This window comes from Amia ocellicauda, chromosome 5 (assembly GCF_036373705.1).
Source record: "Amia ocellicauda isolate fAmiCal2 chromosome 5, fAmiCal2.hap1, whole genome shotgun sequence".
NCBI classification, from domain to species: domain Eukaryota; kingdom Metazoa; phylum Chordata; class Actinopteri; order Amiiformes; family Amiidae; genus Amia; species Amia ocellicauda.
Genome location: NC_089854.1, coordinates 9,258,507 through 9,282,886, shown reverse-complemented (window position 1 = coordinate 9,282,886; position 24,380 = coordinate 9,258,507). Strand labels below are relative to the sequence as shown.

The 24,380-nt window shown below is 38.3% G+C and overlaps 1 protein-coding gene across 1 annotated transcript in view; it reads right to left on the bottom strand.

The window, feature by feature from the left end:
* Window positions 1-1,138: 1,138 nt before the first annotated feature.
* Window positions 1,139-24,380, bottom strand: part of lgr6 (leucine-rich repeat containing G protein-coupled receptor 6) — a 91,889-nt gene continuing 68,647 nt past the window's right edge. The window contains exons 5-18 of the mRNA XM_066703608.1: window positions 23,061-23,276; window positions 22,611-22,682; window positions 17,769-17,837; window positions 17,283-17,354; window positions 15,968-16,039; window positions 15,200-15,268; window positions 14,044-14,115; window positions 12,686-12,751; window positions 9,602-9,673; window positions 8,859-8,930; window positions 8,398-8,523; window positions 6,954-7,126; window positions 4,964-5,041; window positions 1,139-4,844 (exon numbers count right to left, since the gene is read on the bottom strand). Coding sequence (XP_066559705.1) covers window positions 3,619-4,844; window positions 4,964-5,041; window positions 6,954-7,126; window positions 8,398-8,523; window positions 8,859-8,930; window positions 9,602-9,673; window positions 12,686-12,751; window positions 14,044-14,115; window positions 15,200-15,268; window positions 15,968-16,039; window positions 17,283-17,354; window positions 17,769-17,837; window positions 22,611-22,682; window positions 23,061-23,276 — 2,455 coding nt within the window. The 3' untranslated portion in view covers window positions 1,139-3,618. The remainder of the gene's footprint in view (window positions 4,845-4,963; window positions 5,042-6,953; window positions 7,127-8,397; window positions 8,524-8,858; window positions 8,931-9,601; window positions 9,674-12,685; window positions 12,752-14,043; window positions 14,116-15,199; window positions 15,269-15,967; window positions 16,040-17,282; window positions 17,355-17,768; window positions 17,838-22,610; window positions 22,683-23,060; window positions 23,277-24,380) is intronic.

Here is a 24,380-nt window from a genome sequence, read left to right as displayed (position 1 = left end):
TGCTCCGATATTAGGAACTGAGGACAGATAATGTTAGCCTCCTTTAACCTCCTCATTTGTGTCACCTTGTATACCTCAGCTTTTGGACACTTCAGTTGGTGTGTTTATGATATTGAGTTGCTTATGATATTGAGTGGTGCCGCTTTCTAATCGTAATCACATCCCCTGTTTACTCCTGTGGAATTCTGTGCCCTGTTTTCAGCCTGGCATTAAGTTGCAGAATTAAATAAGCAAATAATCACTATGTGGGGACACAGGTGAAAGCTATATTTTGGGATAGACAGCACATTCTCTCCAGGTTGTGGCAATTGAACAATTATTATTGCTTATTATTACTGCTGGTATGTTAATGACTTAGTGCCAAGGAGGTAGAATTTCAGCAGCAGTACCAGATACACTGCCTACTGTGCACAAGTCCTGGAGAGCCACAGTGTCTCTTCGGTTAATTAGTGAAGATTGTGTGCAAGGTATTCAGTGATTGATTTACTTTGATAAAGCATGCAGCATTGGTTTTCCAGGAACAGGTCTGACCACAACTGTATGATATTGTGAGGCATTCCACTGGTCAAGCCACCAAATCAATGGTAAAAGACGCTTTGAAACAGTATAGTACACGTTCAAAGCTTGGCACACTGCCTTCAGTATCAGTGGCAGTCTCTCAGGACATGCAAAAGGGAAAGCATTTGGTGAGTTCCACAGCTGCCGCCTGCTGCTATAACAGTGCAGTCCAAGCCCACCCGCCCAAAGTCACCCCCCTACTCCATCTTGCTGTTTTGACTCCAGACGACTTGTTCACTTTCGAGCTTTTTTGCGGCGAGAGCATTTTCCGAGACGGCCTGGGAATAATATAAATGACACTGTGGTGAGGCTGTAATTAATGCAATTAAACACATGTTGGGGTGTCTGGCAAGGTATGAAAACGGACAGTTAACTAGTTGCACATGAGTGCTGGAACCGATTTTATTTTTTTTAATTTTATTTTTTTGTCCTCAAGGATTTACAGTGGAGTTGTTAAAAAGTACAAGAGTTGAGAGTGCCTTTTTGTCTGGATGAACCGCATGTGTAGTATGTTAAAAAAAGGTTTAGTTCCCAAAAGACCCCCCACCCCAGCACACACACACACACACACACACACACACACACACACACATGTGCACACACACAATTGTAATTCTCAGTTCTGCTATGGATAAATCATTTTTTAGACAAGCACACCCAGAAACTTAAGTATGACCTGGAAAAAAGCATATGGACCAGATTGTTTCCAATGTTTAAATACCCCTGAATCTGACAATTTCTGACAATTTCTGACAGGTTAGATCCTCAGAATCTAAGATTTCTCAGTTATTTAAAAGGACTACGTTACTTTGTTGGAGCATGTAATCAATACATCAGTAAAAGTCCTTATATTCTTCAAATTAATTGTTATGAAGAAAGACACGCAAAAGACTGCTAATTTATATGAAACTAATACATTTTTATTATCATCATCATCATTATTATTATTATTGTTGTTGTTATTATAATAATTATTATTTTAACATACTTTCATACTAGTTTACAGAACTTTGGAAAATATTTACATCCAAAATAGTTACTGTTTTGTACAACTAAGAGCTTTATTTTTGTATTCAGTATAAAAAAAAAATCATATATATATATATAACTGAGAACATATTGGGGTATAATGGGATAATAGCATGCTAATTTAGAGGTAGTTACACTGTATATACACATCAGCTAGCCTACTGAAAAACTATATTTAAAAAAATATAATAAAGGTTTGTTGAATTTGCAATTTAATATATATTTTTGGTTCAGTGGATTTATTTTATAGAAACAAGAGGTGCATAACTGTAACATATAGCAACTGATATTTCAAATTGATGGATTTAAGTCCTGTCACTGGTTTCTATATGCTGGTTTCTATATTGGAACTAAAGGACTAGTGCTTACATGTGGGGCTAAAATGAGAGACTGAAATAATAATATTTCCCCAATTGCAAACATATATATATATATATTTTTAAATGCTGCATTGTTGGTTACATGATCATCTTAACGGTTTTGTGTTCTGTTGTAATTCTAAAACTCATTAGATTTGCACATTCCCATCTCGAAAGTGCTAATGCCATGAGCATTGCAGCATGACTTTCAAACAAAAGGCAAAGTAAGAAGTTGGTTGCAACGTCATTTCTTAAAAGAAAATCTCAAAATGTTCATGAACAGCTTGTTGTAGAATTGGTTTGATCAGCCAGAACCATCCCACGTCTCCAGACTGAATAAATGTTCCACAACCCGAAATATATTGGTGAGATATCATTAAATAACATTGTTTTGAATGTCGTGAATGTATACACTTTTTTCAGGTTTAAAATGAGAAAGCGCCTTGATTACACAAATCGAGCTTTAAACTTCCCTTGCTGATCAGCTTCTTATTTTGCCCTTTAGAAAATCAAGCTTTTAATGCTGCTTTTGTACAGGCCTAATGCAGACACAGTAACAGCTGTATTTTCACAGAAAACGGTGGACACATACTGCAGCTTTGAGCGTACTGGATGTAGCTCTCAACTCAGTACATATAGGTTTGGATTCCTGAATAGAGGAATTTCTAACAGTTTTACCCAATGACGACAGCAGATTATAACTAATCCTGGGTGTTTTGCACTAGGATTTTAATGGTCTTAACTCTTAAAAAAAAAAAAAGAAATACTTAACTCGCTTGTCTAAGGTCTCTAGACACCAACACAACAAGTGAAAACATGCAATAACAGATCAAAGGGATCAAAGAAAATAGCAAGAAGGTACAACCAGTTCTATGACTGTGCCTCTGTTCAAAGTGCATGCTCCCCGTTTTGTGATTCTGCCGCAGGAAATTGTTCTTCACATTGCTTTCAGAGATCCTCAGTCATGTATGAAGCTGATAACAGGGACTGAACACAAAATGTCGGAATAAGCCTGGGCTGATTTGAAGCAAGGCTAGTCATTGTGGCATTCAGCTATTGCTTTATTTAAAGCATTCTTTGTGAGAATTGTATCCTGCTGAAACACATATCATTCTTCTGGGATTTCAACTGAAATTCTGCTGTTGTTTTTGTTGAGACTGTCCTTTTGTCACAGTTATTGTCCATTTCAAACTGAGTGTTGAATATGTTAAAGAAAAAACAAACAAATTTTAGAAACTTAAGGTGTTCCTTCAGTTTTGAACTAAAGAGGAATTAATCACCCAAATCAGTATGCCATCTATATTCATGATCGCAAGCTAAAGCCTATTAATGTACTTCTGTATCAGCTTTATAAAAGCATAGTGATGAAAATCTCTCTATCAAAAATGTCTATTATATACATAACAGCTGACAGTAATCCAGAATTGCCACTTTACCAAATGAAATCAAGTTTGTTTCCAATCTCTTCATTACTGTACAGGTCTCACGTTTGTCTGTAACAATAGTTAGTTGCAGGTGTGGATATGGAACATTAAGTGTCATTCTGAAAGGTGGGGTTTGATATCCATCATTTTGACAATTATGCAAGTACTTGATTCCCTAAGTGGTTGTTTTGGTGAATTCCATTGAGAAATTCAACTCTTAGATTTCTGTATATTCCTTATGTATTAAATTATAAATTAGATGATAAGGGTGAGCAAGTGTAGGATCCACTTGCAATGTTACCATTATTACTGTTGACCAGGAGGTTGTCACTTTTTAAAAGTTCCTCTTTCTTGAGGCAGGGGCCTGGGCCAGAGAACGTAGTGCCCTCTTTCCTTGCTTGCTGCTGGCAGGGGATGAGAGGGACCGAAGGAGAGGTGGGGTAACGAACAGGCTCCAGCCTGGGCAGGACTGTCCCCTCAAAGAGCAGCTCCATGTCGGAGAAGGAGACCAGAGCCTGTGTGGAGTCGTAGGAACTCTTCTCCGTCTCTTCCGAAATGTACGAATCCAGGGTATCGTTCACTGAGGGCTTGGTTCTCCTCCAGAGAAGACGCAGGTCCTCTTTGAAGTGAGGGTTGAACAGGAGGTAGAGAAGGGGGTTCAGGCTGGAGGGGAGGGGCAGCAGAACCAGCAGCACGGATTTGATGACCTCCTCTCCAATGGGGAAGAGGCTGAGGAGGGAGGAGAAAGTGAGGAAGGCCACGGGGCAGTAGAGCAGGCAGTTGGTGAAGATCAGCCAAGCCACATGTTTGATCATGGCGCAGTCCCATATACTGTCAAACTCCCCCTTCATCAGGTCCCAGTACAGCTTGATGTAGGTGCCGGTGATCACCAGGAAGCAAAGGGTGTTCATCATGATCAAAGACACCATGAAGCCCAAGGTGGATGGCTGGCCTTCTGGGAGAGGAGAGGGCAGGCAAAGGGGAGAGGAGCCGTACTCCCCCACCTTGAAGAGGGGAAGTGCTGCCACTGCCAGGGAGAGTCCCACACAACATACGGCGGCTGCTTTCACACTACTGAAAGAGGGGGACTTGCCGTAGGCCCGGACGCAAGACACTGAGATGCTGCACTGAACTGCGGCCAGCGTCAGGAAGAGGATGGAAGCCTCGGAGGCAAAGACGGACAGGAAGCCACTTGCTTGGCATCCTGGGCCTGTCTCCCAGCGAGCACCATGCCGGGAGAACTCCCCGAAGGTCAGGGCATCTACAAGGGCCAGAATCCCCACACACATCCCCGTGAGCAGGTTGGCGCCCCCAATGGAACCAATGACGAACTTGACCGGGGAGAGGTAGCTGGGTGAGGCAAAGACGGTGTAGATCAGAAGGCTGTTGCCGAACAGGGAGATGAGAGCAATGGTCCACACACCCAACCGGATCACCCAACTGTCAAAGAGGTAGTCGCACGGTTTAAAAGGGCCTTCAAAAAAAAAAAAAGAATGGGGGGGTTGATAATGAAAAGACAGACACATTTGAATACACATACTGTTAGATTCTGTTCAAGGCATCTGTGTCAGAGTTGACTTCAGTTTTCCTTACCTGGGGTGGGCGTACATTGGATACTGGGCTGAAGTTTGGAATCAACTTCCAACTGGAATTCTTCCATGTCCAAGTCATCTAGAATAAAGGATTACAGTTGGAATAACTACAGGTAAGGATAGCCAGAGTGAAGATGTGAAGATACCTTTTGTTATGAAAATCTGAATGGTCTTCATTAATTCTGTCAATATACAATGCTCTTCAGAACAAAATACTGCTAAGACAAATGCACATTTACAACCTCAGAAGTACAGAATTTGTGTTGGCTTTACTAGTACAAAAGCTATGCTGTTTTACTTCCATCAGGAATATTTTTGTAAATCCGATGTTAAACTGGGTAATTCAATATCCTGCTTAGGTTTATCATATTTGAAGTTTTATATTCCTAAATGTAATACCTATGTAAACACCACAAACCACCTACTGAACCTGACACAGCTGACAATTTGATTTGACTTAAGTGGACTTAAGACCTGGAGTGAAAAATAGCATTACATAACTAACATAAAACAATTTATTCATGAGAACATGAATTCTGCTTTTTGTCAGTTTTAAAAGGTAAAAAGGCACAGTTAGGGGTGAATCAATACTAAAGTGCTGAGACTTTTGCCAGAAGCATGATTAAAACTGAATACCAACAGCTACTACCTACAGCAACGCAAGCAAGTGTCTGAAAATGTTTCTGGTTCATAGTGGTTAGGCCTTTTTGAAAATTGTTTGGACGGTCTCCTAATAGAAAATACAAAGTGATAAAAAAAATCAGCTGCTTGTAGATTGAAAACAGCTCTCTGGGAGACGCTACGCCAGCAAGCGGTATGAAGAAAGATTTCAATACATTTTAATGGAAGACACATGGACCACTGTGAATGGAGACAGAGGGTGAGCTGTTCATCTCTAGACTGTTGGAAGTTCAGAGTAAGATATTAACAGCCCAAGCATTTCATCAAACCATCGTGAAAAGTAGAACAATGAGTAATGTGAAAAATGATCTGAAAACCCGGAGCAAGTAAATTATGTAAAATGTGCTGGATAGAAAGGGTCTACATTTTGAAAATAGTAGTTTTTAGTGATTACAGAGGTCGAATAAAAGAGAAAATACCACTTAGAATAGTACAATAAATCAAACTATTTCACTTCGATAGTAGAAATTTAGCTATTGCTCCCTTTCTAATAGTAGAAGGGTATTCAAAGTCTCAACGTCTAGAAAGTATCACTGTCCCTATGATTGTACATTATATTAAAAAGTAAAATAAAGATGTGGGAAACTCACCCTTTATGTGAAGGAATTAGATAATTTTGTGATTATAAATTTGACTTGTTTGTTGTTTCATTAGTCAAGTTGCATTGTGGCAACAGTGAAGAGATCAATTTACTTTAGAGAATGGATAGCCCACCCCCATTTTTTTGCTGATTTTACCATTGTCAGAATCAAGGAATGTAATTAAGGAATGGATGTGTCTTTAGAGAAATCATTTATTGATGGGTACAGGGAATCTACTGCCCTGAATATAATCAATTTCTACGTCCAGTACAAATGCAACACATCTGCCGAATGCATCAGAGTGCGCTGGAGTGTTTCTGACCCCGATTCCTATGATTGTGCTATGACAGAAGCGCAGCTGTTTTTCATACCCCATTTTGCATCCAGATTCTAAGGCAGGAGTGGAAACGCAAGGCCTCAGTGCGTCCAAACTGGCTGCTTTATGGAGAAATTTATGGGGACAGAAAGTACAACTCTCCAAGCTGGGGATGCAAGAGCTACATAAAAGATGAACTTGCAAAAAATCTCTCATAAAACTTTACTGCCAAACATCACCGGGGGAAACGTTATGATTTATGGAGGAGCAAGTCAAAACTGGTGAAACCAAATTAGGAGTGTGTACCCTTTGATACACTTGGAGGATGCTGGGTTGCGATACCCTGCTTTACATTAGCTATAGGTCTTCCTTTGGTTTTTACAATATAGCGCTAAACTCTTCTCTCCACTTACAGTTAGTGTCACCATGGCTGGGAAAGGTGGCTAAGGTCCTCTTGGGTATGTCCTCCTCATCATTTTCTGTTTGCTCAGCTTCCCACTGGCTCCCTGGTTTGTAGACATTGTTGTTCTTGTTGTTGCAGGCTCCATACACACAACACTGATATGCGTACGGCATCTCTATCACTCTGTGGAGACAACAACGATGAGAACAAGGTAACCCTTTAGACTAGGACTGTTGGTTTGATGTTAGGGGGTGGGTCAAAGTTTTGATTTACTCCAGCCCTAGGTCACATAATTTTGCATTTATTAATTTCTTAGAATCTGAAAAAATATATGTATGTAACAGAATATTAATAGAGATTTGATTATCTAAATTCAATTGCCCTTTACTAATGATAAAGTGTATGTTATTAAGACAGTCAATTGTTCTTGTGTATAAACCTTTCCAAGTTTTGAATGTAGTGTTAATAGCTGTGTTATTACACGTGTAATAAACACCCATTGTGTACCTTAAACTAAAGTGGAACATAGATCAATAGATTGTAACATAGGACAATAATTTGACACTACATTTTGACAAAGAGCAAAGTTTTATCATTATATATGTTTCCAGTGCACTTGATATTGGTTGAATCTAGGTACATCTTATTATAATGGTCCATCATATCAGCCTTTGTACTATGGAAATACATCCTCATCAGAAGAGACTTTTATTGTGAATGTGCAACATGTGAAATCAAAGTTAAGAACAGTGATCTAGTAGAGGCAATGATGCATGAGACACAAAGAAAGAGGTGGTGGGGGAGAAGGCAAACCGCATCATAGAGCTTCTTCCATTTCATGGTTAAACGAGGGCTTTGGCTAGAGTGACTCCTAATGAATGTCTTTTGTGGCGAATCTGTTGCCCTCTGTGGGAATCCCTCTGCACCTTTAAAGCTCTCTGCCACTCATTATATAACTGTACCGGGGGAACAATACACCCATGCTTGTGAAAGAGGCCAGACTTGTGATGCAGTTATGTTTAGGTTAGTATTTAAATTGGACACAGTGGAAACAACATTTTCCCAGTTTATGGAGGAGGATTATCCATTAAAGTTAAAGAGGATGGATTGTGGAAGATCTTTTTCAATAACTAACTGGGTCAAAGATCAGATGGTTAGAGAATTTTTTACATGATCGTGTAATAACTTTGTGAAAAAAGTTTGTTTTATGCAAAGAGAAAAACGTGTTATTTATGGGCCAAAAAGTGTTGAAAGACTATTTTTTTCAGTGGCTTTGAATATGACATGAGCTGATTGGGAAAAAGGTCTGAGAGAATGGGGAAATTCAGAATGCCAGTTTGTATGTGGTTGCTATGTCGTAGGCTTTTAGAGACTCTACTTGCAACTGTAAAGCCTTACAACCTTACAAAGAACTACACACATTTCAGTCAGTTTCAGTTTGCTGCGAGTCTTACCTCATTTTGGGAAAGTCCTCTTCAGTGAAAGACTTGGACAGGTCAAGGTTTCCTTTCAATTTGAGGTGAGTAAGTCCACTAAGGCCATCCAGAGGTAGAGTGGCTAAGAGGTTATCAGTCAGATCTCTGTCAAGGCAATGGGAAGGAGTTGGGTATGTAAGAATATATCCTTTATGAGAAATCAGACGCTTAATAATATCTAATGTTAAAATGGAAGCTTATTTCAATTTTTATTGTTTTAGGATTATGTGTGTGTGTAATATATTCTACTTTAATTACTATATTATACTATAACCACAATATAATTAAGGGTTAAATGTGACATTTGTCTCCTATTTATCACATAAATTCAATTTTCTTAATATATTGACTGGATCCTATCTTGTATGCTGAGGTACTTTTGTGGAACAAATGTGAAACAAAACCTGAGATTTATTTGCTTTGGTTAACATCAGACTTACAGTTTGAGCAGGGAGTGGAGAAAAACAAAGGAATCAGGGTGAATGGTTTCAATCCTATTCCAGCTAAGGTCTCTAGAGGAGAAAGAGAAACCTTGTGATTTTCACATAATACCCATCATCTATCCATCCATCCACCCACCCACTATATTTATGTTTCTTACTAGATCTTCTTTTGTTTCTTAATACAATTTGACCACAAGGTGGGAGTGTTTTGCACTCAACCTTGATCAACTCAATTCATCTAATAAATAAGCAGCAGACTTTACCTTTATTAATTCCTGCACATAGCTTGTTAAGGATCTACCACTACTACCAATAAAACATACAATCTAACAATAAGCAGAAATCACTGCTTTCTTTAAATATATTTCCTTAATCTTATATTTTCCTCTAGAAGATATTTTGGGGGTTCATTTCAAAATCATATTGCAAGTTCATCTAATACATTCAATGCAAACAGTATTCTTAAATTATTCAATGTAATTATACCCTTGCTTACTTTTCCTGATTCCCAAATTATTAAATATGACTAAAATGTTTTCAAAAAACTGTATTCCAGAGGACAATACTGACCTCTAGCACAGACGTAACCATTTAGGATTATACAGACATTCAAGCAATGTGCGATTCTGACAAGGAAGCAATGGTATTTAATATTATATTTACAGGTGTATATGAACCCTTTAAGTGATGTGCAATGCAGAATGATCATTACTCAGGCAGGGTATAGGGAATCTACTCACAGTGAACGGAGGGATTTAAGCTGCTGGAAAGTGTTTGTTTGGACCTCTCTGATCTGATTGTGCTGAAGCCCTCTGAAATAAAATAAATCTCATGAATAAGTTATATTTCAAAATTAAATGAACACAACATGCATACAAAAAAAGACAAGAACTGTTATACTTCCTACACATATAATACATTTTGAGATGTTTAGTAAAACTGACATCTGCTTTGTTTTGCTCATATATGGCAAATTGCATGATGTATTTGCTCTATTTTTATTTTTCCTTTATATTGTATATCTAAACCATTTTATTGACTGTAGGCCACTCTGGTTGCCCAGGATAAGGGGATGTCTGCCAAGTGAATACATAACCATAATTCCCCTCACATTGCTAGTCATTTGTAGGTCAGATTGGACTGAATAAGAATTACATGGAGTCCTAATATATTTTTAGTCGTTGGATCTCATCTGTCAATTCCTGGACCTTTATCATAAATATTGTAAAAAGTACAAAGCTTAGATTATGTATTTTAATTATGCTTTAAAATCATACTTCTTTAGGTAACTTTTAATAGATCGGGAGAATTGCTTTAAGAAGTAGAAGATTCCCTGTGATTTTTCAAAGGTCAATGATCGGTCTTATTGTAATCAGTTCTAGGCACCACTGCCAGCCTAAAAATATTATTTTCATTATGAGGAAAGGAAAACCTAAAAATAAGTTTGGTAACAGTACAAAAATTATTATTGAAATGATCTGGCTCATTTCTCTCTATCAGAGCAAAATGATAGAAAGTCTTATTTATATAGACGAAATCAGATCCCTGTGTAGAGAATTGCATGTGATTTATTAAGGGATGGAAACAGTGTGTGTACAATGTTGAAACAATCTAACAAAGAATAACTATCAAAGAGCAAAGGTTATTTTATTTTATTTTATTTTTTATGAGCACGCATTGGGAGTCTGGAGAAAATAGATCATAATGCAAATCATAGTCAACCAACAAAATTCCACAAGTCAGTTTTCATTAACTGAGAACTTGTATGGTTTGCTGGAAATTATCTGCAGTTTACATTGGATGTGTTGTGCCAGTATTGATCTTTGTTGATTCTGACAAAATATCTTCTTAAATAGGCTCATGACTGGCACATCCAGTAAAAGCCTCTGCTGGAGTGTGCTTTGGATCAAGCTGCTCTCTGATCCTGGATGTACTTTTGCCAGCTTTAGCCAGGATTTCCCAGGAGGGCAGTGAACAATTGGCCCACCAAGTCGGGCTGGGTAGAGTTGACTAGGCAATCCGCAGCCATCACATACCAACGCTATATGGTTTCTCAGACTGTTAGCACTTCCAACTGCATCATATTCAATTGCTATGATAGCTGGGCTTCCAGTGAGAAATATAGCAGATGGTTTTGACAGCATGCATTTGTCAAATCTCCTGAAGAAACACGAGGTGATCGGTGGGCAGAGTTGACTCTTTAGTGATTCAAAAGTGCAGTGAAAAAGGGGAAAAGTATATGGAGATTCTAAGTTATCGCTGTGAAAAAAATAATCTTCCGAAATAACCTGAAAGTGATGTGATCAGTCAAGATCACCAAAGACATGATGGTACCATAAAGAGGTGATTCAGACAGATGGTGACTTGAAATTGAAATGGTCACCAGTATCACATTCTGCTTTCTCCTTGGATAATGAATGTGGTAGGAAAAGGTTCAAGAATATTTCCCGAGCTTGCTCCTAATTGCGAAACATTAAACCGAACATTAAACACGAGATTTCCCTCAATGCAGATGTCTTTTAACCATGAAAATCTGGTGTAGACAGAATTATTCAGCATGGAAATCCTCCATTTATCCTAATGGCATCTCAGGATAAAGTAATTACTGATGGGTCTTTGCCTGTCATGATTCTTTGGAATTGTTCAGAAAATTATAGTGATACACAGTTTTTTAAACTCTGCAGAACTTCTCTGGAGATTTCCACAATTCAGTTTCTCCCAAGTAAGCTTTGTGAGTTGCTTCAACCATGGACTGAGGGGTTGGTATAGGCACATCACTGAAGCTTTTATGGATGGCAGTTGAGTACCTTTGACATGATAAAGCACGACTCTCAGACTGTGTATGTGAGCAGAGGACTTCATACTGAAGGCAATCCACACCGCATAACAGAACTAAGTAAAATGGCAACTAAAAAGGTAAAAAGTACATTTGGGGCAGGGTTGGGAGGTGGATGAATTTAACAACCATACAATTGTCAAGTCAACAACTGTGCTACGGTTACAAAATGGTTAATTGAATGTAGTGGGAACATTTGTTCATAATCGAACGTCACTCTTAGAACAAATCATTTAAGCAAACAATTTGATTGAGGGTAAAGAATTCCTTTAAAAGAAAATGGGAAGGTTATCAAGGATACATGGATCATAGTAGCCTGTGGTGTGTAGTTTCAATAAACCACTGAGACGAAAGAGCCAAGAAACACCATAATGCACGTTTTATCCTTTAGTTCACCCTTTTAGTCCACCTCAATTACTAATAATGAGATTCTGGCACCACTAGGTTGCCCTGGTGTCATCCAGGGTGGTCCTCTTTGTCTAAGAGGACCATTAGTGGGGAAACTCATACCAGAGAGATTCTCTTATCTTTGTTGGGTTCATCACTCAGTCTAATCTCAGCCTTAAAGAGAGGAGTCTTGGAGAATATCCCCTTTACATCTCAGCAGTGATAAGAGTCCTATTTATAAAGAAGATTTTATACATTTTGTTTAGGTTAGGGAACTGTATATAATATATATGTATAATTCTTGTTCTGAGTCTTCTTTTTCTTCATATTTCCCACAAGCGAGCCTGTTTCTACCATTACATTAATGTAATTCTAAGTTATAGAACTACACGAGGGAAGTAATGGAGGGGAGGGAGTGAATGGGGTTTGACTGCCGTTGTGGTAAATTACTTCCTTTCCTCTTTGTACTGTAACTGAATGGTAATGATAATGTGAAACGGGAGCAATTGTTGTATCAGAGTCCCAGATTGGATTAAATTACAATAATCAAAAAACAAGCACACACACACGCATACACACACCAAAAAAGAAGTACACTCACATTTCCTCGAGACGCTGACAGTGGTAGAAGCTGGGTAGCTCTTCTATCTGGTTGTGGGACAGCTCTCTGTAACAAAAGAAAAGCATAAGTAAGAGTAAGTCTGAGGCTTCCACTGTATGTTTGTCCAGAAGAAGGGATCGGTGGCAAGAGGAGAGATGAAGCCAGTATATTTGTTTCCTTTCAAATGGGTGCTGAACTGGGCAAACCCGGTTCTTTTCATGCAGCCAATCCAGAGTGTAAACCACAGACCTATAGCATTGTGAGGAGGACTTCCTCAGGGGTTGCTGTAGTAGCTGAAGTCCATTCAGCCACAGAAGTGCTAGACTACTTACGTGCTGCCCAATGGGGGGTCATGTTCACCATCAGCTATGATTTAGTCTGAATTCAGCACTGTCTGAACTACACTCTAAAAAGTTAAGGTTCTTAAACGGTCCTATTGAGAACCTTTGGGTTCTTCATGAATTTATTTTCATTAAAAGGTTCGATTAAGAACTGCAAAGTCCGTCATAACACAAAGGATCATTTCAGAACCCTTTTTCATCATGATCACGGTTGATTTAAGATACATCTAAGGTTCTTTAAGCATCTTTGTTAGCAAGGAACCTTGGTAAAATGTTCTAATAAGAACTTTTAAGGGTTCCTCCACAGTATCAACCTCAGGAACCATAAAAAGTTTGTATTAGAACCTTTACTTTTTAGAGTGTATAGGGCCCAAAAGCCATATAGGAGTGTATTTCACGAGTATAGATATCAGTGGGTTTAAATGTCACCATAAATGAAAACAACAGCAATACTTCAAAGCTCAGGGCTAATGCTTGATATGTGTTTGGATTGTGTTTGGATTATGTCCTTTAACTCAGCCCCATGATACATCACATCTTGGTAAGCAAGTACCAGTTTTGGCAAGCATGAAGGCAAAAGACTAAATTTCAAAGAAATTGATCAAATTAGGCTGTAAGCTCTGTATGAAAGTGATCTGCTGTTGTTACAAAGTATGTATTGATGTGTTTCATTGTAAAATAAGCAAGGGGTGCCAAACATCATGCAACATGGTAACCACAAATCATGGAAAACCCAAACCATAATAAGAGAAATAAACACACACATACACAAAAACAGCTTCTCTGTTAAACATATGCATTTAAAAAAAAATCTATTCCGCAGTGTATACAGACAGGATTATTTCCAAAACGCTCTGCAGCACATTATGCAAACCTAAATCTAGCAGAAAATCTAGAAACACAGAGAAACACACTGCCTTTTTGTACCACACTAAATACAAAGTAACACAGCTTTTCTGTTGTTGTTTTTTCCTGCTGCGGGAGTGAATGCTAGTGCAGGGAGTAAAGGAAACTCACAGCACTCGGAGATTAGGAAGTTGCTGGCATAGAGTCCGAGGGAGAGAGGTGAGTCCGGCTCTTGTCAGGGTCCTGGAAGAAACCAGCAACAGGAGAGAGTGAGGAGAGTGAGTCGCTGCCCCATTGTCCAAGCCCAGAGAAGCGAGAATCTCCACTTCTATGACACTAACAACTCAGGACAGATGCCACAATGGAGCCACACTGAGTAGTCCTAGAGCAGGATGCCATCTCCTACTCTGGCACGTCTCTATGCCAGCAGATAATTACAAATGTCCAAACGAAGCGTACTGTTTCCAAAGTGTCCTTCAAACCCCCGCCCCCCACCCCCCCACTTCATACACACACTTCTGGCCACCACGGTTGTATAAACAAAGTGGCTAACTGTAGATTAATTTAAGAGCCACTGGATTTTTTTTTAAAGCTACCACTGCCAATTTATAGCTAAACAATGGTGTGTGGACCAAATTGAAACTTCAGTATGAAGAGGATATCCTTCCACTGAGGTCTTCATATTCATTCATATGAAAATGAAACCCAAGGTAAAGATTTTCCTAATTCAGTTGGTTGAGTAGTTTTTGATTGAGTCTGAAGCAGAGTGAAATAAATCTGCAATATGTACCACACCTAAAGATGAAGGATATATTAACATATATCAGTATCATCATCGTGTTTTTTTACTTGTGCAATTATTTTACAGTGCATAGCAAAATGCTTCACTGGCCTATTTATGTTCCACTAATTACTGTTGTTTTAGCAGAATTTTCATCAGTTGCACTAATAAAACAAATGTAAAAACATCCCATAAACAACTATGTAAAAACATCCCATAAAATATTTCAGAGGTTATGAGAAACAATAGGAGATATCCACATGGCCAGCTGGCATTTTGCATGTTTTTCATTGTTGAGAATATATTTTACGTTTGGTGCATTTTAAAAAGGATTTTGCATTCCAGGTCAAATGGCAATCTAATGACAGAGAGGTTGTTCTTGAAGTTGAAGATTTCCTGCAGCTTCAAAGAGCCAATAAGTTCTCTAGGACCCTCGAAAGCTCAGGTGTTTTTCCGAATTCTTACTTTTTATTTAGTTTGAATGTGGAGAAGAGGCCTTTATGTGAGAAGAAGTGGGAGAGAGAAAAGCAACAACAACAAACTTACAGAATTTCCAGACTAGTGGTTCCTTTGAGATCAGGGAATTCTTTTATTTCCGTCGCTCCATTCAGGGACCTGAAATGGGCAGTGGAAACTCATTAGTGACTCCTATCCCCATTATGTTAGGACAGAAATAGGCCCACAAGCATGCTGTAAACAGACGAGAGGCCTAGAGCCATTGTTCATAACCCTGAAGGCGTAGAGCTTGAAAAAGGGACTCATAACCACTGATTTCAACTTACTGGACTTTGTAGCCTTTTCTCAGTCCTTCCCTAAAACAACAGAATGGCATGCAAAACAAGCCTCGTTCTTTTGTTGGACCACAACTTGTATTTTCAACAGGGGCAAGATTTACCCACCGTCCAACTTGTCCCACTTGTATGAAGCATCAAGAAGATTAAATAAGGCGATCTAGAGAAGCTACATTTGACTACACTATATTTTATTTTAGTTTATATCACAAAACAGATTACTGGCTTTTCAGACAAAGCTGCTGAAGGTGATGTTGATTGATAAGCAGTCCCAATGGAGACAAACCTATGCCATTGAATCATGTCAAAGCCACACATCCCAAATCTGCATTGAGTACAGCGGCTAATGATAGCTAAGCCTGAATTATCCTTTCACTCACACTTGCTGCTTTCCAGCTGAAGGGTCATATACATCGCCAACATTTCAACACATAATCTTTTTTATTCAAAATGAAGGATTGAAGTGAGGATTTGTCTGGCATGTTGTCTTTCTCCCCCCAGTCAAGTATGCGCAGTTACTTACAGTGTGTGCAGTTTGGGTAAGTACTGGAAAGCTGATCTCCCCACAAACTGGATGGGATTCTCGTAAAAATGGCTGGGGAATAAAAAAAAGAAAATCTAAAAATGCAGAACTTAGTCCATCACATAAGAGAGGTTGTTTTCCACAGTGGGCAATAAATGTTCCCTGATTAAACTGCCGCTGGAATAATTGTAGAACTTGGGAGTTGAATGAACTGTGAAGTGATGTTTGGGACTTCTCTCATCAGAGGTGCAATAATATGGGTGTTGTGTGAAAGCAGCTTTCATTTATCCACTAGGTTCATTTACAGTTACACAAATAATTTGAAGGAAACACAATCTGGTGGTTCATATAAACATATAATGATTTTTCTGATGCACACACAGGCAGGTCAATGTCCTACAAATACTTAATGTGAATGAAGTCATGATTCTGGCCTGCATCAGTGCTCAAAAAGCTGTGAAAAGATATAACTGTCAAAATATATATATATTATGTATTAAACTTAATGAACCAGCAAATAGCAAAAGAGTGTGGATTACATTTATCAATCTATCTACTCTTCTGCAGTGTTGTATTGCAAACTTTACTCTAAATATTATGTGACTGTTTATAACGTTGTTTGGTTCTGAATTTGCTTTATATTCCAATGAATTCCATCACTAAGGCCAGTTCTAAGCAGGGAACATTTTAAGTCACACTTCGGTGTAACCCAATATGATTGTTTTGCTTATTTGGCAACATTTTCTACTCTTTTGTCCAGTAAATTTGAAAGTAACAAAGTTGGTTATAAGAATATGGACACAAGCTATACATCATCAGTGTCAGATGTGTAGATAATTAATATGTACAGAATAAAAATTATTTATACTTGTACATTTTCTGCTTCATTTCAGAAAACTCTATACAAGATTTCGGGCTGTTATCTGTTGGTCTAGCAATTTGAAACTTTTTGTTGTTCCCTGTTGACTGTGAGTTGTTTTGGACACAAATAAAAGAAAACAAGAATATACGTAGATACCAGCCAAAAGAGGCTTCCACTTAGGAGTTACAGAAACTGATTGAAGAAGTGGGTAGTTTTTGACTTAACGAGTCTCAGACGGGAACATAAGGATGCAAGGTGAGGTATGTGTCTGTACTACAATAATGAAGCCAATCAGTCAATTAATCTTTTCAGAGGAATTTGGCGAGATCGAACGCCAACAGAAACCACCTCCAGCAGGGCTCTCCGCAGGAAAAGAATCCTGTTCGGCGCGGGAACAGCGTGGTGAGATGGGCTTGTTTCAAGATGGACTCACTGACCCGCGGGCACACTCACATGGTCTGTAGAAGTGGATTCCCCACAAAAGCCCTCTCCGGGATAGCCTTGATGTTGTTGTTATGAAATCCCCTGTTAAGAAAACCCAACACAAAACTGAAACCTTGCCTACAACACAAGTCCTCTATGTCAGGGGTTTTCAACCTTTATAACCTGACCACCCACCATTGAACACTTTAACTTTGACTAATGTTGGGACACTAATCTGTCCACGTCAATACTCAAAGCAACATATCGGAAAAACAACCTGTCTGTCTCTTTCTCACTTTGACATGCATAAAGTGTTGCAAGGCTATGGCAGCTTTAGAAGGGAAACTTTAATTCAGAACAGTCAATTAAATAAGCTGCTGGTCCCTCCCTGGGCACAATTATATAATTCAAATGTTAATTCAACAGGTGTTGGGTGCGAAATATACTTTTTTTCACCCTTTCTTTCACTGAAGTGCCCACTACACATCCTCCACATCAGCAGAAGATTATACTCACAGCTCTTGGAGTTTGGCTAGTGTTCGGATGGCCACTGGGAACTCCTGAAGGTCATTGTAGTTCAGATCTCTGAAGTGAAACACAACCTAAACATTAGGCAATTTTCCAACAGAGAAAAGAGGAAAAAAAGATACAGCATCGTATGACATGTCTGTTAATAGTTTGTAAGTGTTTGAAAAAAGCATTAGTAACTAAAATCTTGTCAGCGCTTAGCTTTCACCGTCTAGGATGTAGGAAGTCTCTTACTGTACTTGTGTAAATTGTAAATTGAAATCTGTAAAATGTATTTTGAATTGTTATGTTTTAGCTAAGTTGAACTTGTAATGATTGATGCCTTGTACTTCTCTGTATTTTTGCACTTATGTTGTAAGTTGCTCTGGATAAGGGCGTCTGCCAAGAAATAATAATAATAATAATAATAATAATAATAATAATAATAATAATAATAATAATAATAATAATAAAATTGTCCGTTAAAATCTGGGTAAGAAATTTAATTATTTGTATTTTCGTGGTAGATAAGGGTCATTTTAGCATGCCAGCTAACCTTTGATTCATATGTTACAGAAAGAAGATATATGAGTTATCAACTATGTTAAATCATTATTTATGACACTCAGTTAAGCATGATCTATGTAGAGTTCCATATATAGTGTTCTTCAGCTGGCAATATAACTTCTGTTAAATATAGCAGATTAAGTACATGATCTGTCCTGCATAAATAAGTAAAGTTTTCTCTGTTCAGGGAAGGTTTGTGTGAAGGTTCAGATTGCAGATTCTTTTGTGGTGTGTGGGAGGGCCTCACTACTGTTCTTTTGTCTAACTTCACACATCCTACCTTGGTATTGTAAAGTGCTTTTAATTGCATTGGTAAGCAACCCAATAAGTCAAGATATTTAGCCTGAAAACACTCCAAGAACAACCATTTAAATATATAGAAGAGTGATTGTCATGATTGAGAAACCTTGTCTCCCCCAGGTGTTACAGCATTCTGCTCTGTGGGCATGACATCAGTGGTTTCAAAAAAGATCCCATTGTTTTACTCCTAAATGAGTGATTTTTATCTATCTTTTCATCTGATGCGGCAATCCATCCCTCAAATAAAAAAAAATAATAATTAAAAAATTGTAAAAACCTTCAGTTGCACAAGTCCTTATTGTTACGGTAGGTTAAGATTGTGAAATGAGGGAACTTTAAGAAAAGGAGCGAGAGAGAGAAGGAAAGAGAGAAAATAAATAATAATAAAAATAATAATAATTCAAAAATGGGCCTTGATTTTGCCTTGGGCCTCTCCTGAGCCCTACCCAGTCATTGGGATGGCTTCACTACAGACTATCAAAATACACAGCTGAATATGCCTCATTATCCATATAATTATAAGCCTTATCCCTCAATGTTAAGTGTAAGCTTTCAAAACAGTCTAAATGTTTATATTTTCTGAAAAGGTTTTTGGCAAGCTGCCACTCCTTTTGAAATAAGGCAGAGAATTAGAATCGGGACCTGTCTTGGCAGCCAGCCCAGGTGGGGTTAAACACTTGCTTGCCTGATAAAGTTTTCTATTAGGGTTTAGCACTTATGGGTAATTTGCTGAGCTTCGTTTCCCGCTTTCTCTTGCTCTCTCTCTTGCTGCCACCTGTTTGGATGGCACACCTGTTGAGGTACGCCACACTTGTGGGGCAGCTGTGTAGTTGGCTACCGACACTTTTTCTGTTTGCGCGAGCAGTGTGGATTTACACAGTGCAAATGGTCTGATTCAGGGCAGCAGAAAAAACTCCTGAAGTTTGTATTTGTTATTGTTCAAGTTATTGTTCATGGTTTTGATTTATTTATTTGGTTCATTATTTATTTTTATGTTTCTGTTTGCAAGAGCTCACCTTACAAGTTGAGTAACATTTTCCTTTTTTTCTACAACGAAAAGTTTGTTCCACCTGATGGAACTTCATGTTTGGTGAAAATATTAGAATTAGACAGAGAGACATGAAAAAGAACTAACAAATCAAATCAGACGGTGCCATTTATATAAAACCAGGGATTCAGTTTTGGTATGTGTGTAAGAATTTTACTCTGGCTTCCTCTGAATGCCAATGGATCTTTTAGTACAAAGTGCGACAAAAAAAGAGGGATTAAGTCTTTTCAGATGAAAACAAATAGCGGCAGGCGTGCCTATCGAAAGAGTTGACGTCTGGTTTTGCTCTTAGTTTGTTTAGAACATCAATCAGTCTGCGCACCAATGTTTGGAAATGTTGCTTTGATATGGTCCAGGAGAATAATGCTTTTAATTTCCTGAACCATCATCATTGTTTGGAACACAGAGTTATCCTACACTTCAGCCTCCCCAGTAACGTGCCCAACAATAACACGAAGCAACCCACCCATGCTATCGGCTGGTTACTTACACAAACAACCAAAAATCAACTGAATGGAGAAATGCAAACCACAGTGGGTTACGCAGATGGCACTAGTTTGCCTGCCACCTCTCATTCTCTGTCTGCAATACTGTTCCTGTGGCTAAAACTACCTTTAATTTCAATGACAACAGGAATTATAGCAGTAATCAGATAGAAAGTACCAGTAATATTCATATTTAATAACTCAATGTAAAAAAGTGGTGCATATTACTGAACTGAACTTTGTACAAACTTTTTTGCTTGAAATGGCCTCAAGTTCACTCTCTGACATTTTGACTATGCAAGGAAAACTAAGCTGGATAAAATTTCTCAGGGTTGTGTTAGTGTTTAGAATAGTCTTAGCATGTTTACCAATATAATTAATAATTACATAGAGCTTCAAATGCAAATTAAGTGTTCTTTTTTGTTTGCATTAGCTTTTGTTTATTCCTGCGCAGGAACCTTCTGATTTACAGAAGGTTGTGTTTTTACTATGAAAGAGCAGATTGGGAAATAAATAGATAGCTATCAAGGTATTACACTATTGTGATTGCATGACATAATTTGAAGCAGAAATGGGAGAAGGCAAGCAGTATGCTCTTCAGAAAATGTTATTAAATAATATAACTCTCTAAATTGTCAGGTAAACAAATAGTCATCTTTATTTTTACTGAGTCAATTACACCTTGATGTCTGCGGTGTTTAAAAATATAAGATAAAGATTCAATCAAAAGATGAAAACCGCATAATCATGTTTAAACACTATTGCTTTATTAAAACTGCATATAGCCACAGAAAGAAAATAAATAAATCTGGAAGCATTTTCTGGAATGAGAGCCAGATCTGCAGGTATGATTTTCATTTGAAAGTGAATGCTAGCTCTTTAGCCTGAAGCTGTTGTGAGAACTGTAATGCATTAATAACAATAATACAAAAATGTAATTCATTGTTGTACTCTGCTAAGGTCATAGCATAGGCATGATATTGGTCTTCTTATTTCAACATGTTTTCTTATTTAAATTATTATTTGTGGTGTCTTATATGTCGAAAGGAGACAGTGCGAACACATCAGCTCTGGTGCAAATTTAACTGTTTTTTCATTCAATCAAAAATGCAAAATCGTCCGTGTCCGAGCGGCTGCGCATTAACTTGAATAAAGGGACGCCGACAAACAACCTATACAAACAAACGGTTCAAAACAAGCAAACAAACACACAAACAAACAAACAAACAACCTGCACAAAGTCTTTGCCAGGAAGATGTGCACCTAGTTCCTGACAACGAACTTCTAGCAGGACTGTGCAGACACAGAGGTACAATGCTTGCACAGAAATACACCATAAAACCCGCGGCGTCCAACCCCAACACCCCCTCTCTCAGGTATGTTATTTTCATTTTACAATATATGTATGTAGATTGTTCTGTATTTGTAACTCTTATTATCATACATTTAATAACTGTCCTCTTCGGGTGTAGGTCTCTGGTTAACCTTCACTTTCATTACTTAGGTCTAATTACAACATGTATTAGAAAATAAATAAATACATAAATAAATAAAACATATATGTTGAAATTAGACTTTTGGAATCATGTGCTGAAAAAGCAATATCTTGCGTAATAAACGCTGGGAGGGAGGAAATGTTTAAAAAAACAACATTATTCTGATAGAATCAAAAATATTTTCCTTCAGATTTATATGTAATATGTACATTTAAGCAGTAGCCTATATTGTAGTGAATTGAGATCATGAAAGCTATTAGAAAGATTTTCTAACAAATTGCAGGGAATGAAAAAAAGCTGACACAATAATGCAACATTTTCAGCAAACCAGCCAACTTAGGATGTTCAAGTTTGCACTGTATTGCTGTACTTACAACAGTTTTAGACCTGATTGCTGTCGCAGCATGCAGAGTGATAAGGGTATTAAACCCCTTGATATTTCTGTAGCAGTGTGAAGACTAGAATTATGTCACCTGCTTGACAGTGTCTCAGAATCTATGTAATAAATGTCATGTGTGACCAGGTGTTGTTTGGGTTAAAATAATATTCCAGTTTCCCATGGTTTGGTAAATTTAAACTGTGTAAATCTCTGAAAGATGCTGAAAATGCAAAATGTCCAAATCATATTTCGTGCTGTGCATACTTGATGTATATAAGAAAAGAAGTTCTTGGAATACCCTAGGGAAGATGGACTTGAAATGCTTTTGTTAAACTTGCCAAACCAGAGTCTGTGTACTTTCTTTCCTGTTATATGGCTGGTAGTTTGCCGAGAAATTATCTTCTATTACTATTTTTATCCATCTCAAAAAACTATAATTCTGCTCAATGGTTTATGACTACATACTAAATTGGAAAATGCACCATGGGGGTCAGAGAGCCTTAAAGCAAAGTTAGAAGCACTTCTAATGTATCTCTAGCTATGGAAAACATGTCCCTTATTACTCAGAGTACTTACAGTGTCTCCAGACTCTGTAGCCCTTCAAAGCAGTTCTGTCCAAGGCTCTGGATCCTGTTGTTATGAAGGTGGCTGGAAGAGCATAATTCAGCTGTCACTAGAAGCATTAATGCCGATCACCAAACTTTCAATTACATTGTATAAGTCCTGATTTACTTCAGTCCTGTGGGAGGTTGTAACCAAGTTGAATGTCTGCCTTGTGCCGCAAGGCCTGTTTGCATCCTAACTCATGAGTCAACAGATACAATTCGGTAAACCAACACGGACCGCTTAATTGAGAGTTCGTTGGGACTTCCTGAACTCAAACCACACGCTATCTGTTGTGGTGTTGAATATAATCTTGAAAGTATTTGCAAAGGCATGTGGGTGAACTCAAGCCCAATGGGGAGAGATTCTACATGACCCTCCTGTACTCTACATTGAGGAAGGGTACGGGGCGTCCATACTTACAGCACCACGAGGCTGGAGAGGTTGCGAAAGGCCCCATCTGGAATGTGGCCAATGCGGTTGAGGGCCAGCGTCATGGCCTGCAGGGTGGGGAGATTGTTGAGGGCACGCACGGGGATCTCTGTCAAGGCGTTGTCATCCAACCACAGGTGCCTCAGTGAGCGCAGCCCCACAAATGCGTCCTCCAGCACCTCTGAGATCAGGTTGGCGTCCAGACGGCTAGGAGATACAAACACCCACACAAAAGGTCACCAGTAAGAAGAGTTTCCTATTTTTGATGTGTTTTTTTTGGTTTGTCTTTTAATCTTAGGGCAGCAATTTGGCAAAGTGGACAACTGATCAGGAATTTGGACCTGTAACCGGAGCGTGGTAGGTTCAATTACTTAGTGAGACATTACTGTTTTGTCCTTAAGTACAAGTACTGACATTGCTCCAGTAAAATGTAAAATGGGAAACCCACTTTTAGCCCACATTAGCCAAATAAATTGGCTGTACTAAATCACACACAGCACACATTCACATTTTGAGATTATTATTAATTATGAACTAGAGTGTCTTTACAATATGTGGTTGTTGGGGGATTTGTGGGGAAGGGAGACATGTGACACTCCTAAATGTAGATGTTTTACTTATCCTTAAAAAAGTGGTCTAATTTTTTGGCCTCAGTTGATTGTGAAATAAAAATCTGTTTTGTCAATGTGGAAACGCCATGTACAACAAAAGGAGAGTAGCAACACCAAACAAATCTGTCTGTTTATCATAAGCAATTCTAATGTGTGCTTAGAAATGTTAGAAATGGTCACAGCCGACTACTTTACTGCTGAACTTTCTTTGAATGCAGGAAGAACACGGGGAATGTAAGAGGCTCGCTTAATTTGCTTAGACCGGTTCTAGTGATTTCAAAAACATTTCACCTCAAAACCATTAATTTGGCTTTAAAGACTTCTCCCTATCCCTCACAGTCTTCCACAGGCCTATGTTTCACACAAAGGGTTTGGAACTGTACCCACAACTATGTTAGCAGCTTGTGGATTGGAAGGAGGTTGAAATCCCCATTGTGGCCACAGAATTGCTCTATTTTACGAGCATGAAATTCTTCATTAGTAGGAAGAAAAATAAAGAAAGAAAATGACATATAAAGAGGGCAAGCACTGGTGAAAAGCACATTCTTCACACAACCCTCTGTTGTGTCTGGTTGATTGAACGTTTTGGCACCAGGCAGACGGTTATTATGTCAATTAAACATCTTTTTTTTTCTTCTCTTTCTGCTGCCGCTTTTTTCTTATTTATTTGTGGTCTTACTGAAAGTGTTCACGGCTTCCC